At 42.2% G+C, this 20947-nt stretch overlaps 1 protein-coding gene across 4 annotated transcripts in view; it reads right to left on the minus strand.

Moving 5' to 3' along the window:
* Window positions 1–253: 253 nt before the first annotated feature.
* Window positions 254–20947, minus strand: part of LOC135530035 (somatostatin receptor type 5-like) — a 31817-nt gene continuing 11123 nt past the window's right edge. Inside the window, exons 2-5 of one of the 4 annotated variants that reach the window (XR_010453790.1) lie at window positions 13164–13920; window positions 10929–11378; window positions 2203–2389; window positions 254–2047 (exon numbers count right to left, since the gene is read on the minus strand). Coding sequence is in view for 3 of the 4 variants with exons in the window: in XM_064958429.1 (XP_064814501.1) it covers window positions 2306–2389; window positions 10929–11378; window positions 13164–13920 (1291 nt within the window). In the remaining variant the exon portion in view is untranslated. Of the gene's footprint in view, window positions 2390–10924; window positions 11379–13163; window positions 13921–14148; window positions 14249–20947 lie in introns of all 4 variants that reach the window. The other 3 variants (XM_064958431.1, XM_064958429.1, XM_064958430.1) reach the window with 3 other exon arrangements.

Genomic DNA, 20947 nt, shown 5'->3' on the forward strand with positions numbered 1-20947 from the left:
AGTGGAATGTTAGCTACAAAGACTGGTACAGGGAGTGGAATGTTAGCTACAAAGACTGGTACAGGGAGTGGAATGTTAGCTACAAAGACTGGTACAGGGAGTGGAATGTTAGCTGGTACAGGGAGTGGAAAAGACTGGTACAGGGAGTGGAATGTTAGCTACAAAGACTGGTACAGGGAGTGGAATGTTAGTTACAAAGACTGGTACAGGGAGTGGAATGTTAGCTACAAAGACTGGTACTGGACGACATCCATAGTGATCGAACCAATTGTATTTTTGTCATTTTATTAAAACAATAACACTGAAATGAAACATTTTGAACACATGTCCAGATGGTACACATTAGCAATAATGCTATGGTATTATTTAAAATAATTAGCATAAGTAACAGCAACTTCTTTTACATTTACTTGACCACGGTGTAATCCCAGAGTAGAGTACACAGATAATAACTTACTGTATAATCTTGAACCTGTCATACATGACTGTAAGACAGTCCGTGTGGATTGTGTGCTCATTGAAATCAATACAGTTAAAGCGAATCCATAAAATACTGCATGTGTGTACAGCAGATTAATCATTGAGTCGCTGTCTGATGAAAACTCCATTTTTGCAATTACATTTTTTTTTTAAATTGAAAGCAGTAACTCCCTTCAATGTACTCTGAACATTTAATGACTCTAGGACCAAGAAAATGTATTCAAAATGGCTCCTGAAGTTCCAGAATTGTATGTTCAATAATGGGACAATATGGTAATTTCTTCCATTTCCTGAAGAAAGGTGTTTTGGAGATGAGTGCTTTCCATCAGCCAGCGACGACTATGCTGTTGTACGCAGATTGTTCAGTAGGGCATGCAAGGGAAACCATTTCAAAAGGTGAAATTAATCTGTGTATCTTACTGGACATTAGTCTAGGAGGTAGTCCCTCCCTGTTTCAGTCCGTTTTATTCTGTATGGTGCCTAAAGAACATGACCTCAGGTAAGGTCAAGCACAATGAAGTTGCACCAGTGCTTCAATCTCCAATAAAAGGTCAAGGGGATCCATTAATCACAAATAAACGCATTAAAATAACCAAAACACTTGGAACAACTACCCAAGTTTATAACAATAATACCCAACAAATAACAATAATTCATCAATAATATGAATAGGATCCTCAGTTATAACATTATGCCATAGATACAATGAGTACTGTACGCCAGATTCATATATTTGATTGACATCATCATTATCATCATTCTCTCTGTTCGGGGACAGTGTTCTTTTTCCACAGTGCAGGTTTCCTCTAATACCATTTCATTGGTCATCCCAGCTTGAACTAACTTTGTCCAGAGCAGAAACCATCCATGAGTCCACAGGTGGGAATTATGAGCCTTTGGGACTTGTTACAGGTGATCATAGTGACAAATGGACAAGGGTCATAGACAGTGTGTGTAGTACGGTCCCGTCATGGCCTTACCTGCATAGTGATGAAGGCCCAGTACATACCTACATACAGAAAGTTCCAAGCTCACAAAGATGACAATCCATTTCAATTCACAACATTTCTGATGAAATCAAATGATCCAGTTCATATAAAGTGAAGGGAATACTCAGGTTCATTTTCTAGGGCATTTTAATCTAGGGCAAGTTTCTACCCATTCACAGTCTAAAAAATAGTATTTCCTTATAGTATATGTAAGGAATCTATAAAGTACATGGAAGAATGTGCTCTTGCTGGTTCCATGACACCAAGCTGGTGCAATGCACAGGCGGTTGGTGGCACCTTCATTGAGGAGGACGGGCTTGTGGTAATGGCTGGAGCGGAATCAGTGGAATGGTATAAAATACATTGAACACAAGGTTTCCATGTGTTTGATGTCATTCCATTGGCTCCGTTCCAGCCCTTATTATGAGCCGTCCTCCCCCCAGCCCCTTCCAGTGCTGCAATGCGCTGTAAATGTCTGTAGTTTATACTGACAAATATGGAGAGGTGTCATCGCAGAAATCGTTCAGTGTAGTGTCAGAACAGGAAGTGTTCTTTGAAGTCCCATGTACCTCTTCTTCCTGTATCGTCCGAAACATGTCATTGGTCAAGAGCTACATGGGTTGACAGTGGGAGGGCTCCCAATGATGGATTGTTTGTCGTGATGGAGAGGGAGGTGGCTTGGCTCATCAAAGCATAGACTAACCAGTCAGGGCTTATCAAAGTGTAGACTCACCAATCAGGGCTCATCAAAGCGTAGACAGACCAATCAGGGATTATCAAAGCGTAGACTGACCAATCAGGCCTCATCATAGCGTAGACTGACCTATCAGGCCTCATCATAGCGTAGACTGAACAATCACTGGGCTCTCTAAGGGCAGAAGCTCCGTCGTCATGTTGGCACAAGTCTCAATTTGAACACACTGCAAAGACAGCAAGAGATACATTTAGACATTACAAACAATGACCAGCACACTCTATCAGGGACTCCTTGGCTGGACAAAGCTTATGTCATACACTCCCCATCCCCCTTTGCCCCCGTCCGTCCATCCGTCCCCCCATCCGTCCGTCTGCCCCCCGCCCATTCCCCCGTCAGCCACAATTTGTTTTTAATCTTCAAACTGTAAAAGAGATGATAAATCTCTTTTAAGATATAATAGAAAAGAGGACTTCTCTTTGAGCATCTTCTGTCTGATATGTCACACAGAGCTGCTGTTTGTTATGTATTATGTTATGTACATTATGGCATCATAGAAACACATTCACACTAACAGGGAGTACTAGACACAGACACAAGTCACACCAAGGAGATCACCAGAAATCTATTCACACACAAACAAGTGAACTTTTCTGTTTTATTAGTCTTATGTACAGGACACACATGGTGTACATCATCCAACAAAATGCTTACTAGCAGGATCCTTCTTGACAACGCAACAACAGTAAGACATCATAAAAGATAAGAATTCAAATATAAAGTAAATGGCTCAGTACAATAGAATTTTTATTTTTGCATAAGTATAATATATGAAGGCACAGTTTATAGTCCAATATTTACACGTGTTTTGGGGAAGGGGCGATTGGTGGGAAAGTGTATAAATTGTGCAGTATTTAACAATGATAATAAGAGTCTGGTAGCAGCAGTTGTGATGTGTGTAGCATAAATGTGTGTGATTGTGTGTGCGTGTGTGTGTGTGTGGAAGACTGCATATCTGTGAGGTTGTGTGAGTGATTAAGTGAGTGCATATGTGCTAAGGTGTGCAGAGTCAGTGGAGGTGGTCAGACCAGTTCAGCAGTCTGAGGGCTTGTAGATAGAAACTGTGTCTGAGTCTGTAGCTATCAGACCTCATGCTCCGATACCATCTGCCCGACGTTAAAGGAGTGACTGGGGTGTGTGGGTTCCTTGATGATGCTACTGCTCGCCCCCAGGCAACGTTTTGATTAGATGTCCTGGATGGGTGGGAACATGGTCCCAGTGATGTACTGGGCCTTCTTCACCAACAGCTGGAGGACCTTGCAGTCGTGGATGAAGCAATTCCCATTCCAGGCCGTGATGCAACAGGTCAGCAGTACTATTTGGAATTTCTTCAGCCGCCTTACGAAGTAGAGACGGTGTTGTGGTGGTGTTGTTGGTCCATGTCATGTCCTTGGTGATGTGGACAGCGAGGAACATGACTCTGCTGTAGTCCCATTGATGTGGATCAGGCATGTTCCCCCCTCTGATTCCTGAAGTCAACAATCAACTCCTTTGTTTTGCTGATGTTGAGGAAAGGTTGTTGTCCTGGCATCACAATGCCAGTTCATTTACTTCCTCCCTATAGGCTGATTCGCCATTGTTGGTTAATAGACCTACAGCAGAGGACTCAGGACACACCCCTGGGGGGCCCTTGTGTTAAGAGTCAGTGTGCTGGAGATTGGCTTGTCAATCCTGACAGCTTGTCGTCTGCCCTTCAGGATGTCCAGGATCCAGTTGCAGAGGTGGTGTCCAGACCCAAGTCTCTGAGCTTGGTGTTGAATCAAATCCAGTGAAAATGTATTTGCCACATGCATTGTAAACAACAGGTGTAGACTAACAGTGAAATGATGACTTACGGCCCCTTCCCAACAATGCTGGGAGAAAAAAAGATAAATAGGAACACGAGGAATAAATACACAATGAGTAACGATAACTTGGCTATATACACAGGGTACCAGAACCAAGTCGATGTACAGGGGTACAAGGTAATTGAAATAGATGTGTACATATTTCTAGGGATAAAATGACTATGCAACAGGATAGATAATAAACAGTTAAAGCAATGTAAATGCAAGAGTTAGTGCTAAAAAGGGTCAATGCAGAAAGTTACATAGTTAACCAATAGCTACCCGGACTAACTATTTAGTAGTCTTATGGCTTGGGGGTAGAAGCTGTTAAGGGTCCTTTTGGTACCAGACTTGGTGCATCAGTATCGCTTCCCATGTGGTAGCAGAGAGAACAGTCTATGACTTGGGTGGCTGGAGTCCTTGACAATTTTTAAGGCCTTCTTCTGACACTGCCTGGTATAGAGGTCCTGGATGGCAGGGAGTTTGGTCCCAGTGATGTACCCTCTGCAGTGCCTTGCGGTCGGATGCCAAATAGTTGCCATAATAAGTGGGGGTGCAGCCAGTTAAGATGCTCTCAGTGCTGCAGCTGTAGAACTTTCTAAGGGCCCATGGTCAAATCTTTTCAGCCTCCTGAGGGGGAAGAAGCATTGTCGTGCCTTCTTCGTGACTGTGTTGGTGTGTGTGGACAATGATAATTCTTTAGTGATGTGGACACCGAGGAACTTGAAGCTCTCGACCCACTCTGCAACAGCCCCATCGATGTGGATTGGGGAATGCTAGGCTCTCTAGGTCCGGTAGTACACGATCAGGTCCTTCGTCTTGCTAATGTATAGGGAGAGGTTATTGTCCTGGCACAACACTGACAGGCCACTGAACTCCACCCTATAGACTGTCTCATCATTGTTGGTTATCAAGCAAACCATTTTTGTGTCTTCAGCAAACTGAATGATGGTGTTGGAGTTGTGTGCGGCCACACAGTCATGGGTGAACAGGAAGTACCGGAGGGGACTAAGCATGCACCCCTGAGGGGCACCCATGTTAAGGGTCAGCGTGGAGGATGTGTTGTTGCGAATTGGAGTGGGTCCAGGGTGTTTGAAATGATGGTCTTTGCCATGACCAGCCTTTTAAAGCATTTCATGGCTATCAATTTAAGTGCTACTGGGCGATAGTCATCTAGACAGGTTACCTTGGCCTTCCTGGGCACAGGGACTATGGTAGTCTGCTTGAAACATGTAGGTATTACAGTCTGGGTCAGGGAAAGGTTGAAAATGTCAGTGAAGACACTTGCAAGCTGGCCAGTGGATGCTCTAAGTACGCATTCTGGTAATCCGTCTGGCCCCGCGGCCTTGTGAATGTTAACATGCTTAAAGGTCTTACTCACATCTGCTATGGAGAGGGATATCACACAGTCATCCGGAACTGCTGGTGCTCTCATGCATGGCTCAGTGTTGCTTTGGCTTGAAATGAGCATAGAAGGAATTTAGCTGACTGGTAGGCTCACGTCACTAGGCAGCTTGTGGCTGGGCAACCAAAATCGTTCATAGTTTAGCATCCCCTGCCACATCCAACAAGCATCAGAGCCAGCATAGTAGGATTCGATTTTAGTCCTGTATGGAAGATTTGAATGTTTGATGGCCAAATGGAGGGCAATGGAGCAGGATTTTTTTGCGTCCGGATTAGTGTCCCGATCCTTGAAAGTGGCAGATCTAGCCTTTAGCTCAGTTTGGATGTTGCCTGTAATCCACGGCTTCTGGTTGGCATATGTACGTATAGTTACTTTGGATGACACGTTGTTAATGCACTTATTAAGTGCCAGTTGGTGACTGATGATAAACTCCTCAATGTTATCAAATGTGCCACCAAAACAGTCCTGTAGCTTAGTTAACATCCACTTCATCGGACCAGCAAAATTGAGCACGTTACTGGTACTTACTTTTTGAGTTTTTGCTTGTAAGTAAGAATCAGGACGATGCCTACAAAAGACAGCTAGATGCTAGAGTTATGGTTAGAGTTGACAAATGGAGGGCAATGGAGAGCTTTGTATGGTTTTTGTGTGTGGAGTAATGGTGATCTTTATTTTTTACTAATTTCTACATTACAGCTGACATGCTGTCAAAAAGGAAATAAGACAGATTGTAGTTTCCCTACATTCAAATCGCTGGTCGCTAGGAGCAAAGCCTCTGGATGTGCATTTTCTTGCCTTTGAGCCCGGTCTTAGTGCCAGCCTGGTTTGTGGTGATAAATAGACATGTTGTCCAAAAATATAATAATATGGTCTGCAGTTTATTATGAGGTATTCTAACTCAGGAAAGCAAAACCTCAAGACTTCCTTAACATTAGATAGTGTGCACCTGTGGAGGCCAGGAAGAGCAGCACACACCACTCTCCCCTTAACCCTACCCGCAGCTGCCGGTCGGTGCCTACAAAAGACAGCTAGATGTACACTACCGGTCAAAGGTTTTAGAACACCTAATCATTCAAGGGATTTTCTTTATTTTTTACTAAATTCTACATTATAGAATAATAGTGAAGACATCAAAACGATGAAATAACACAACCCTCCTCATGTAGTGGGAAAAAGTATTACATTTGACATTCTTCAAATAGCTACACTTTGCCTTCACACTTTGCCTTCATGACAGCTTTGCACACCTTGGCATTCTCTCAACCAACTTCACCTGGAATGCTTGTCCAACAGTCTTGAAGGAGTTTCTTTGCATAAGTTGATGTGCACTTGTTAGCTGCTTGAACTTCCTTTCTGCCATTTCTGAGGCTGGTAACTTGTTTTTTTGTGACTGAACTTGAAGAAACTTTCAAAGTTCTTAAAATGTTCCAGATTGACTGACCTTAGTGTCTTAAAGTAATGATGGACTGTCATTTCTCTTTGCTGTTTTGAGCTAAACTTGGTCTATTAGCAAATAGGGCAATCTTCTGTATAACCCCCTATCTTGTCACGACACATCTGATTGGCTAAAACGCATTTAGAAGGAAATAAATTCTACAAATTAACTTTTAAGAAGGCATACCTGTTAAATTAAATGCTTTCCAGGTGAGTACCTCATGAAGCTGGTTGAGAGAACGCCAAGAGTGTGCAAATCTGTCATCAAGGCAAAGAGTGTCTATTTGAAGAATCTCAAATATATAACGCTTTTTTTTTACTACATAATTCCATATGTGGTATTTCATAGTTTTGATGTCTTCACTATTATTTTACAATGTAGAAAATAATCTAAATAAAGAAAACTTTAGACCGGTAGTGTATATTATCAGCCACGACTGAACAAGGACATGGATGACACCATGGCTGTACTAAATTCTACAGGTAATTCAGGTTACAAGAAAGCATGGGGACTGTAAAAATACCTAAGCATTATGAAATGGATATGAACACACACGTACTCAATTACATGCTCGCTTACACATACAGACTTATACACTCACACACACCTGATCTCACTCTCTTCTTTCACGCTCTCTTTCTCTCTCTTTTCTCTTCTCTTCTCTCCCTCTCTCTCTATTGTTGAGAACAGGTTTATAATTTAATGTGCTTATTGTTTATGTTTTTTATGTATTTTGTCGACAAGTTTATATATGTTTACTACCAGCAAGGGGAAGATATCAGAATAGTGGCATTGGCTCACAGGCAATGCCCTCGTTTGATATTCATCGCCAACGCCACTGGCTCCAGGTCATCTGTAAGTTTCTGCTTGGCTAAAGCCCCGCCTTATCTCAGCTCACTGGTCACCATAGCAGCACCCACCCATAGTCCAGTACGTCCTTTGCCTCCTCTACCGCACTGGCCCTGAGGTGCGTGTCATCAGCCCAGTGCCACCTATACCGGTCCCACGCATCAGGCCTCCAGTGTGCCTCCACAGGCCAGAGCTTCCGGCAACGGTTCCCAGTCCGGAGCGTCCGGCGACAGTTCCCAGTCCAGAGCTTCCGGTGACGGTCCCCAGTCCGGAGCCTCCGGCGACGGTTCCCAGTCCGAAGCCTCCGGCAACTGTCCCCAGTCCGGAGCTCCCGCTTACGGTCCCCAGCCTGGAGCCTCTGGCGACAGTCCCCAGTCCGGAGCCTCTGGCGACGGTTCCCAGTCCAGAGCCTCCGGCGACGGTCCCCAGTCCAGAGCTTCCGGCGACGGTCCCCAGTCCAGAGCTTCCGGCGACGGTCCCCAGTCCAGAGCTTCCGGTGACGGTCCCCAGTCCAGAGCCTCCGGCGACAGTCCCCAGTCCGGAGCCTTTGGCGACGGTTCCCAGTCCAGAGCCTCCGGCGACGGTCCCCAGTCCGGAGCTTCCGGCGACGGTCCCCAGTCCGGAGCTTCCGGCGACGGTTCCCAGTCCAGAGCCTTTGGCGACGGTCCCCAGTCCAGAGCCTCCGGCGACAGTCCCCAGTCCGGAGCCTTTGGCGACGGTTCCCAGTCCAGAGCCTCCGGCGACGGTCCCCAGTCCGGAGCTTCCGGCGACGGTTCCCAGTCCGGAGCCTCCGGCGACGGTTCCCAGTCCAGAGCCTTCGGCGACGGTTCCCAGTCCAGAGACTCCGGCGACGGTCCCCAGTCCAGAGACTCCGGCGACGGTCCCCAGTCCGGAGCTTCCGGCGGCGGTCCCCAGTCCGGGGTCTCCGACAACAATCCACGGTCCGGTTCCACAGAAGTGGAGGGATCAGTGTAGGGAGCGGGGACTGCATCCAGAACCGGAGCCGCCACCGAGGGTAGATGCCCACCCGGACCCTCCCCTGTAGGTTCAGGTTTGCGGCCGGGAATCCGCACCTTTGTGGGGGGGGGGGAGTACTGTCACGCCCTGACCTTAGATATCTCTGTTTTCTATATATTTTGGTTAGGTCAAGGTGTGACTTGGGTGGGTACGTTTGTATGTCTAGGGGTTTTGTATGTCTATGTTGGCCTGATATGGTACCCAATCAGAGACAGCTGTTTATCGTTGTCTCTGATTGGGGATCATATCTAGGCATGCCTTTTTTCCACTTTCTGGTGTCCACTTTCTTGTCTACAGTTAGGTGCCTGTGTGCATACTAGTAGCTTCACGTTTTGTTAAGTTGTTTGTTGTTTTGTTTTGGTGAGTTTCAGTTCATAAAAAATATGTGGAACTCTATTCACGCTGCGCCTGAGTCTCCTTCATACGATGAACGTAACAGGAACTCAAAAGGTGTGATATAAATTACCAAAAATGTAGATCTGAATGTGCAAATAGTCAGGAATGATTCGCAAGGAAGGTGGATCCTTTTGAATATCTCAATGGACCGTAAAGGTAATCACTCTACAAACTATCATCACCGTGCCTCTAAGGAAATCACTAATATTATGGACACATTAGAAATAGTGGATATTTGGAGATGAAAAAACCCCGACCTAGTGAGATACTGTATACATGGAGGAGACTTAATCAAGCTAGTCGTCTTGACTATTTTCTTGTCTCTTTCTCTCTTGCAAAAAAGTTTTAATAGTAAACTTAATGAGATCAGTTCATCATCTAATTGGCATTCACAAAACTCTTATATATTTTCCACGTGGACGGGAATATTGGACATTTCATCAAAGTTTACGGGAGGACAACTTATTTTTAACTAAGACAAAATCATTTATAACTGAATTTTTCCAGTGTAGTATAGGTTTAGCAAATCCCCTTATTGTTTGGGATACCTTCAAATGTACCTTCAGGGGTCATTCAATATTCATCAATAATAACAAAGCTGTTTCTGGCAAAAGAGCCAAGACTAACAAGGGATATACATTTACTAATAGTACAGGTTGATAGCAATAAAAACGATACTACAGAGATACAAAATAAGTTAGAGGAAAAACAAAAATAACTTATTCAAGAATGATCTAATGTAATCTATTACAAAAATAAAGCAAGGAATATGGACAACATTTTTCCTGAATCTCCAATACAGGAACACTAACAAAAATAATTTGCAGAAACTCGTTACTGAAGAATCTATGATTCTCCAAATGGTATTTTAAAATGAATTCTTTCCAAATAATATAAAACATAGAAAATTAACAAATGTACAGAAAGATCAAAATACAGAGGAAGAACTTTTTGATGCTATTAAATCCTTTTAGTCTGGAAAAACCCCAGGGCTTGATGGCATACCGGCTGAGGTATATCAAGCCTTTTTTAAATACTAAAAGCGCCATTGTTTGTTTTAACTACTCCTATAGAAATGGTAGTCTGTCAGGTACTCAGCAGGGAGGTCTGATTTCTCTCTTATTAAAACAAGACCTAGATGGCAAATATAAAGAAGTCTATCTAAAGTCTATCTAAAAAACTGGAGGGCCCTTACACGTCAATGTTGTGATGCAAAAATACTAGCGAAATGCATAGCACTCTGACGCTGAGTGGAGAAATCAGTGGTACCCATTTACAGTACTAGTGGGTGTAACTAACTATCAGCACACAGTACACTGGATCCTCTCAGCGTCAAAGCTTCTGATCAGGAGGGTTTACTATGTTAGGCTTCCAGAGTGATTTTCAGCTCCTCTCACCCTCTATGCTGTAAAGCAGTTGTGGGACAAGGAGAAGGGTAAACGCCCTGTGTAGTAAGTGCTTATTAATCTATTCTACTTCTTAAGATGCTCTGCAGGTGAAAAAAACTATCAAGTACTATCATTTAGATAAATATAAATTACATATAAATTGGCTGTGAATCTAGTTATATTGTATACTGCGGTTGACTACCAATGAATGAAACGGACAGCCTTCAAGATTATCTTTAGCAGACTGACCAAAATAATTGATACCTGATAGCCATTCACAGTTCTTGGGTAGAATATTGACCCATAGAATTAGTAGTCCACCCATCACAGAACGTTCACTTTATTGCGAATGTCCGTTCTAGTCGTTTTATTTCTATAGATTTACCTACTTGGTTGTTCTGCATGTGTCCATTGTTGAAGTCCATGATCCGGGGGGTGAAGAGCGGGTCTTGCTGCTGTGTCGTCTCCACCCTCTCCAGCCGAGGGGATATGGGACGTCCCCCTCCACTCCCCATGTCTCCTCCGTCCCCCACCCCAACTCCGTTCGCCTTGTGGAGACACAGGACCTTCCTGAAGCTCTGCTTGAAGTTGTCAGACAGGAAGCCGTAGAGGAGCGGGTTGGCACAGGAGTTGACGTAGGTCATGATGACCAGGAAGAAGTAGACGCCAGCGGTGACACTGTTCTCTGGTATGATGAAGACGAGGTTGACTATGTTGGTGGTGAAGAAGGGCAGCCAGCAGATGACGAAGACCACCACGATGATGACCACCATGCGGGTGACTTTGCGTTCGGAGCGGCGCCGCCTGGTCAGGCCCGCCCTGGCCCCGGCAGACTTCACCTGTAATGAATGGGTGGTTTTGTCTGTGACTTTGTGAAGGAATAGCTTTGGACATGGACACCTTTGAAGATCACTATATTGAGAGGATTTATCGTGGTTTGGAGAGGTTTTAGGCCCAGGCCAGGGTCTAAGGCACTGGTCCATTGGGTTTGGAAATAGAAACAAACCTAAGAACCATTAGAATTCAGTTTGGGACAGTGAGAAGAAGGGATTAAGGACTCAAATGCATTGGGGCCTCAAACAAATGGAAGGCGCCCTCAAACAAATGGAAGGGGGCTTCAAGCAAATGGAATGGGGTCTCAAACAAATGGAATGGGGTCTCAAACAAATGGAATGGGGTCTCAAACAAATGGAATGGGGTCTCAAACAAATGGAATGGGGTCTCAAACATATGGAATGGATCCTCAAATAAATGGAATGGGGTCTCAAACAAATGGAATGGGGTCTCAAACAAATGGAATGGATCCTCAAACAAATGGAATGGGGTCTCAAACAAATGGAATGGGGTCTCAAACAAATGGAATGGGGTCTCAAACAAATGGAAGGTGGCTTCAAACAAATGGAATGGGGTCTCAAACAAATGAAATGGGGTCTCAAACAAATGGAATGGGGTCTCAAACAAATGGAAGGTGGCTTCAAACAAATGGAATGGGGTCTCAAACAAATTAAATGGGGTCTCAAACAAATGAAATGGGGTCTCAAACAAATGGAATGGGGTCTCAAACAAATGGAAGGGGGCTTCAAACAAATGGAAGTGGTCTCAAACAAATGGAAGTGGTCTCAAACTAATGGAATGGGGTCTCAAACAAATGGAATGGGGTCTCAAACAAATGGAATGGATCCTCAAACAAATGGAATGGGGTCTCAAACAAATGGAATGGTGTCTCAAACAAATGAAATGGGGTCTCAAACAAATGAAATGGGGTCTCAAACAAATGTAAGTGGGTCTCAAAAAAATGGAAGGGGGCTTCAAACAAATGGAATGGGGTCTCAAACAAATGGAATGTGGTCTCAAACAAATGGAATGGGGTTCTCAAACAAATGGAATGGGGTCTCAAACAAATGGAATGGGGTCTCAAACAAATGGAATGGGGCCTCAAACAAATGGAATGGGGTCTCAAACAAATGGAATGGGGTCTCAAACAAATGGAATGGGCTCTCAAACAAATGGAATGGGGTCTCAAACAAATGGAATGGATCCTCAAACAAATGGAATGGGGTCTCAAACAAATGGAATGGGGTCTCAAACAAATGGAATGGGGTCTCAAACAAATGGAATGGATCCTCAAACAAATGGAATGGGGTCTGGTGTGGGTGGTCTCAAGCAAAAGTCTGGTGTGGGTGGTGTCTGGTGTGGGTGGTGTCTGGTCTGGTGTGGGGTCTCAAACAAATGGAATGGATCCTCAAACAAATGGAATGGGGTCTCAAACAAATGGATCCTCAAACAAATGGAATGGGGTCTCAAACAAATGGATCCTCAAACAAATGGAATGGGGCCTCAAACAAATGGATCCTCAAACAAATGGAATGGGGCCTCAAACAAATGGATCCTCAAACAAATGGAATGGGGTTCTCAAACAAATGGAATGGGGCCTCAAACAAATGGATCCTCAAACAAATGGAATGGGGTCTCAAACAAATGGAATGGATCCTCAAACAAATGGAATGGGGTCTCAAACAAATGGAATGGGGTCTCAAACAAATGGAAGGGGCCTTAAACAATGAACAAACAATGAACAACTTAATACTAAAGAGGATGTGGGTTATAGTACAACCCAACTATACCTTGATGATGATGAGCAGGTAGCAGAGGCAGATGATCAGCAGGGGGCCGAAGAAGCCCAAGATGGCCGTGTAGAGGATGAAGACCGTTGACCACAGCTCCTGGGGATCGGGCCAGCTCATGTTGCACGAGTTGAAGCGGTCCTGAACATCTGAGTAGATGGTGACCGGCAGCACCACCACGAACGACACCACCCACACCAGCCCGTTTATGATCTTAGCCACCTTCGGCTGCCGCCACTTGACGCTCCGAATGGGGTGCACCACGGCCAGGTAGCGGTCAATGCTCATCACGGTCAGGCAGAAGGTGCTGGTGAACTGGTTGATGGAGTCTACCGTCATGACCACGCGGCACAGAAACTCCCCGAACGGCCAATAAGAGAGCACGTTCTGGGTGGTCAGGAAGGGAAGTCCTAAGATGTACAATTCATCTGCCAGGGCTAAGTTCAGAAGGTACATGTTGGTGACAGTCTTCATCTTGGCATAGCGCAGGACCACGTAGATGGCCAGCGTGTTGCCCAGGAGGCCCACCATGAATACAGTCATAGAGATTACTGCGGTGATAACGGTGCTGCTGTCCTGGAAGGGAGCGCTCTCGCCGGACTCATTCATGAAGAGGTTGGGGACCGTGGAGTAGCCCCTGGAGGAGGAGGAGAGGTTGAAATCCCCAGGGATGGAGGTGCAGTCTTGGGGATTCATAGCGGGGAGGTGGGGGTGGGGTTGGAGGTCAGGGAGATGAATTAGGAAATGGCCCATAAGGCTGAAAATAAAAATAGAACTGTCAGTTATTGAGGATGGAAAATAAACATTCTAATAGACATTCTAATGGACATTTTGAAAAGAACAGAATAGAAGAAGAATATAGAATAAATTAGAATAGAATTGAACATCATTAGTCATTCTGACATTTGTCTATGAAAACCATCTTATGGATGAGAGGTTGAGTGATGTTTCAATGTTTTTGTTATGTAATAGTGTGATATTTCACCTTTTCCACTATACTGCTTCACCACTCCACTTTGTTCACCCATAACAGCACATGGACATTCTCTGTGCAGGGAGCCCATATTGACATTGTTCACTCTGTACTTCATCAGAAAAACAGCACATTTGCATGGACTACCTCAGGCAGGCATACATCCATGCACTTCTTCCACGTATTCCTCATGCCTTACTACAAAGCAGTCAACCTGCCACTGACTTGGTAAATAGCTGAAGGATGGGGTTGGAGAAATGTAACCAAAGTGGTCACCCTGCCACTGACTTGGTAAATAGCTGAAGGATGGGGTTGGAGAAATGTAACCAAAGTGGTCACCCTGCCACTGACTTGGTAAATAGCTGTTGGAGAATTGTAACCAGTTCATAGACAGAGCTATGGATGCAAGGACTGACCATCCAAGATATCCAAATTATACTTTTAACCTTATTTTGAGGCTATACAATGTTTGTTTACAATTGCATTGTTTACAAACAAAGGGGTAAAACATGGTTATATTTGGGTTCTGATGGGGTTCTGTTTGGTTCTGATGGGGTTCTGTTTGGTTCTGATGGGGTTCTGTTTGGTTCTGATGGGGTTCTGTTTGGTTCTGATGGGGTAAGACAGTGGAACTAAACTCTTATACTCTTCAATGGGTTTATATTATGAATTCTAAGTCCAAGAATGGACGTAACAATCTGGTCTGTCAATGGCGTGCAAGTCCTGGACAATGCTGGGTGTATCTGATTGAAGACTTGGTCAAGGCTAGGTCAAGGGTTGACATTTCATTGTTCAAGATGGATCAGTGTTTCTGAGTAAACCCCTAGCCCTAGCTCCTGAAACCTGTTGCGCCAATAAGTGGTCTGATGTGGGGATTCATTGAACCGCAGTCCAAAACATTGGAATGACGTCCATTCAACAGCCTAGTGTTGTGACTATAAACAATTGCATGTGGCATGGAGGCGAAGTTGCATAAATCGGTTTGACATTTCTGTCAATCTAAATCAAAACTATTGTAAGGACATAATTGTCTGACTCTATTAGCGCAAAATCATGACAGTTTCTATTTTCACTCATGAAAAATTGCACTTTCCAGTGCCCAAAAATTGGTTATATAATATTCAAATTTATACAGAAAATAAAGTCAACATAACATGACTTTGTTTAATAACTTGTGTTTGTGCCATTTACAGACGCAATCCGCAGTTACTACATCCATTTTTGGACCGTTAAATGATTGATATATAGCCATTGATTCTTGAATAATATACTTTATCAAAGCCTCATGAGCTTAGTTCAACTGTAGGAACCCATCAGAAGCCAAAATATAAGCTTGTTTTACGTCAATGTTTGTAAACAAAGTCCATGTAAACAACCACTATAGCTTTAAAACATGGTAAAACTATCATTTCAATCTCATGGATGGTAAGTCCTTGCATCCATAGCTTTTTCTATGAATTTGTGAGTGGTTATATTACTCAAGCCCCGCCCCTCAGCTGTTTACCAATAAAGTGGCGGGGTCACTGCTTTGTAATATTTTGAACTGCAGATTGCCCCTTCAAACTACACTTTGCGATCTATAAAGGACCAATCTCGGTTTACCCAGAACTAAAATCTCACGTAATTTGTTTTTTTTATGTTTACGTAGTCTGTCCATAAAAGATTAATAATGGACACATTGAAGATAAACTGCCAGTCGGTTGACTTTAATTTCTTATGCAGATTAATAAGAGTATATTACACAGTGACAGTCATTCCCACATTAAGATTAAAATGTTGGAAAAAGCTACTAAATGTCCATTACTGGCATAAGCCCACAGTAGTGAAAAACTCATTATTGCAGTTAAAAGAAATAGAAAAGGACTCTTCCTAAGACAATGTGTGTGCTTTCTAGCTTGTCTTGAAGTATTTATGGTTGATAGGATAGGATAGACTGAAAATGTGAAAGTTGGTTTGGTGTCTCTAGCTTGTACAGGTCAAGTTTAAAATTTCAGGTTTTTTTAATCATATTTACAGAATACACATGGTATACACCATCCAACAAAATGCTTACAGTACATTCATGTTCTGGAAACTTTTTCCCAAAATGAATAATCAGAATCATGTTCTGCGCATGTGTTATTTAATACACACATTCAAGTCTGTCTCTTTACTTGATGCTTTAGTCACCCTCTTCTGAAGCCTCGACCACTTTGACCGAGATGATGATGTCACCTATGTCTCTGTCTCGTATTTCTGAACAGCTGAAATAAAAACCTGTTGGCGACTTGAACAATCATTCAAAAAATATAAACACTGAGGGTACAAACATCTGAATGGCACACATACACAATCCATGTCTCAATTGTCTCAGGGCTTAAAAATCCTTCTTTAACAAGTGACATCAATAATGGACCATATCTTTCACCTGGATTCACCTGGTCAGTCTATGTCATGGAAAGAGCAGGTGTTCCTAATGTTTTGTCCTCTCTCTGTGTGTGTGTGTGTGTGTGTGTGTGTGTGTGTGTGTGTGTGTGTGTGTGTGTGTGTGTGTGTGTGTGTGTGTGTGTGTGTGTGTGTGTGTGTGTGTGTGTGTGTGTGTGTGTGTGTGTGTGTGTGTGTGTGTGTGTGTGTGTGTGTGTGTGTGTGTGTGTGTGTGTGTGTGTATATATATATGAAGGCTATCTGTCTGTTGTAACGGATATTGCTTGCACATCAAATTGCTACTTACTGCCTGTCTGTGGCTTGCTTTTTGATATGCTGTGTACATCTAGCTTGCCTAAATAGCTGCATGTAGGCCAACTCCTCTCCTGAAAAAAGAACATGAAATTGCTAGACTGCCTGTTGTGTCGTTCTCATGTTTGCTTTGATTACTGTTACAACAGACAATGAACTAAGTTTGTTTGAACAAGCAGCAGGGGAGTCACGAAATGAGTGAGCACTAAGGCAACAGCTGAAAGGACTCGATCCTGCACATGCGCAAAAATCTCAGTATCTTTAGCGTAGCCACTCTGTATAATTTAACATTTTTAAAATCTTAAAGTGGTATTTGTAGCTGAAATGGTTCAAGTTTATTAGCATTATATCTATATACATAGAGTATACCAAACATCCTAATATTGAGTTGCACCCCCCCCCCCCCCCCATCTGGCACCTACTACCGTACCCCATTCAAAGGCACTTGAATCTTTTGTCTTGCCCATTCACCCCCTGAATGACACACATACACAATCCATGAGTCAATTGACTCAAGGCTTAAAAATCCTTCTTTAACCCGTCTACTCCCCTTCATCTACACTGATTGAAGTGGATTTAACAAGTGACATCAATAAAGGATCATATCTTTCACCTGGATTCATCTGGTCAGTCTATTTCATGGAAAGTGAGTGTTTTCCTAGTGTTTTGTCATTATAGACTATATTATGTCATTATAGTTTCTAAAGGTTTTAGAGAACTTGAAGTTAGGACAGCCTAAGCATCTTAAAGTTGGTCTTGTAGCCAAGGAGCAGGACCGTTTTGAATAGCTACCACTGTATTCGTGTGCTTCTCATTCAAACCCATGTTCATTTATGCAAAGTAAAGAGTAAAAAAAAAAACTCTGTACCAAACATGATTGTGAATTCAGTAGTCATCATAGTAAGTATTTAACACCTAGTTTACAGTTTAGCTTTAAGTTAAAAAATATTGCAAAGTAGACAAAATGCATCGCATTTCTAAGTAGTTTGTAGTGAAACAATAAATTTAAAAAAACTTTAAGAGAGCAAAAGGATCAACTATGTCCAGTCCATTATAAATCCAAAAAGTATAAATAGTATCAACAAGCCGTATGCAAGCCATCTGAGTTGAGTCAGTCTGCACATTTCAACATTGGATTGAGGTTCATAGCTTAACCCTGTAAGACCAATGGTTGAACAAATGCAATGCTTCCAAAAAATTGCATTGTGTACAGATCCTAAACTAAAACATCATGACAAACACTACCTAGTGCATCTCCTTAGACCCAGATGTATCTCTGAGCAGTATGTGTTGTGTGTCTGTATGATTATTGTGGCATCAGTAGACTCTGAAACATCAGAAACCTGTCCACTTGTCTAAGACTACACCAGTCCACCAAACAAGCATATGTTGTAAGCCATCCATGCAAGTACATGAAATTAAATATTTTTTCCTATCTTTTCTAAGATGTAGTGATTATGTTAAAAAAAATACATTTCAGAAACAAACATTCTGAGCCAGAGCTAGAGTTAGATTTGTAAGTGCTGCAAAAATGTAACATTGGGCTTAAAGGGTTGCCAAACTGAGACATAGAACCACATTAATATTTGATAGACAATTTAGAGAGATGGTTTACCTTCCAACATCAAAATAACTCAAATGTATATATTTCAACAACAAACCAAAAAATGGTGGTTTATGAGGTCCGAATACTGCAATTACGTTCATTCATTTGATGTTAAAGAAGTAAGGTCAAATTGGGATTTAGGAGGTGCCTAAACCTCCTGACAACAATACTGACAGCAACACTTATCACATCATACTACAGGTCACGGGGGACCTACACCTTTGGGGAGAAAGTCAGTAACTGTGAGAAAGTCAGTTCTGGTTACTTTTTAAAAGGGCACTCTGCTCAAAAATGAATGGAAATAAAATGATGCTGACTTTAAAATATACTTTCCCCATCAGGCAGGGGTTATCACTATCGCCTGATGTAGCCCATATGATGCAACATAGTTTCTGTAAATAAACAGCCTGAGGGTTACCCCTCTGCATTTACCCCATTTGGCTAATCATTAGCTAGATCACAACCTCTAAAGTATAAACATTAGGCTAATCATTAGCTAGATCACAACCTCTAAAGTATAAACATTAGGCTAATCATTAGCTAGATCACAACCTCTGAAGTATAAACATTAGGCTAATCATTAGCTAGATCACAACCTCTAAAGTATCTAAAGTATAAACATTAGGCTAATCATTAGCTAGATCACAACCTCTAAAGTATAAACATTAGGCTAATCATTAGCTAGATCACAACCTCTAAAGTATAAACATTAGGCTAATCATTAGCTAGATCACAAACCTCTAAAGTATAAACATTAGGCTAATCATTAGCTAGATCACAACCTCTAAAGTATAAACATTAGGCTAATCATTAGCTAGATCACAACCTCTAAAGTATAAACATTAGGCTAATCATTAGCTAGATCACAACCTCTAAAGTATAAACATTAGGCTAATCATTAGCTAGATCACAACCTCTAAAGTATAAACATTAGGCTAATCATTAGCTAGATCACAACCTCTAAAGTATAAACATTAGGCTAATCATTAGCTAGATCACAAACCTCTAAAGTATAAACATTAGGCTAATCATTAGCTAGATCACAACCTCTAAAGTATAAACATTAGGCTAATCATTAGCTAGATCACAACCTCTAAAGTATAAACATTAGGCTAATCATTAGCTAGATCACAACCTCTAAAGTATAAACATTAGGCTAATCATTAGCTAGATCACAACCTCTAAAGTATAAACATTAGGCTAATCATTAGCTAGATCACAACCTCTAAAGTATATAAACATTAGGCTAATCATTAGCTAATCTAGATCACAACCTCAAAAAGTATAAACATTAGGCTAATCATTAGCTAGATCACAACCTCTAAAGTATAAACATTAGGCTAATCATTAGCTAGATCACAACCTCTAAAGTATAAACATTAGGCTAATCATTAGCTAGATCACAAACCTCTAAAGTATAAACATTAGGCTAATCATTAGCTAGATCACAACCTCTAAAGTATAAACATTAGGCTAATCATTAGCTAGATCACAACCTCTAAAGTATAAACATTAGGCTAATCATTAGCTAGATCACAACCTCTAAAGTATAAACATTAGGCTAATCATTAGCTAGATCACAAACCTCTAAAGTATAAACATCTTGTTGCTAGTTAGCAACACATTAATGACTTGAATGCCCCCCGCCAAAAAAGAACATTCCATTGGCACTCAGCCATTGGACTAAATGTTCAACCCCTGTTGCTGCAGGATCATTTTGCTGCGACAATACAGGTGAAATGAAGATCCTACCACTGTAGTAACAGTAGAAAGACAAGTGATCCTCCTCTTTTAACAGTGACCATCAAAACTGCTTTGAAAGGTGTGTTTTCCTGCGACTGCATTAAGAATGTTGTACAGTGAGTGACAGGGCATACATATTTCTCTCCCTGTGCAGCACTCGCAATTTGAATACGCCTTCGAGAGGAGTATATTATAGGCTGAACAATTGAATAGTTCAACTATTCAACAGTGGGATTCTTATATGTTTCTGTTGCATACTCCCTTTACAAAAAAGGACGTAAAATGTGCAGTTTCACATGTGAAAATCGCATTTTCAAATATTGAGCTTAAATTTCACGTGAAACCATATTTTCACATGTATAAAATGTGGAGTTCACGTGTTAACACCAACTTTCCTTGTGAGTTGCAGTTGAACATGCAGTTCAACATTTGAAAATCAAATTGTGTGCCATCCTATCGGACTTCCAATCACAGCCGGATGTGATCGAATCGAACCAGGGTCTGTAATGACATTTATAACACTGTGATGCAGTGCATTAGACCACTGTTCCACTCCAGAGCCCACACCAAGACACGTAAAAAAACAACCGTGTAAAAATCACATTTGCATTTTCACATGTACTAAAACTTGACAACCCCCTTTCACGTGTGATGATGAAATAGTGTTATTCACCTCACATGTGAAAAGGTGTTGTTAGCATGCTGCAGTAGCAATGTTTCCACATATGGAAGTGCAAATTCTGTAAT

The sequence above is a fragment of the Oncorhynchus masou genome, unplaced genomic scaffold (genome assembly GCF_036934945.1).
Source record: "Oncorhynchus masou masou isolate Uvic2021 unplaced genomic scaffold, UVic_Omas_1.1 unplaced_scaffold_1239, whole genome shotgun sequence".
Taxonomy (NCBI): Eukaryota; Metazoa; Chordata; class Actinopteri; order Salmoniformes; family Salmonidae; genus Oncorhynchus; species Oncorhynchus masou.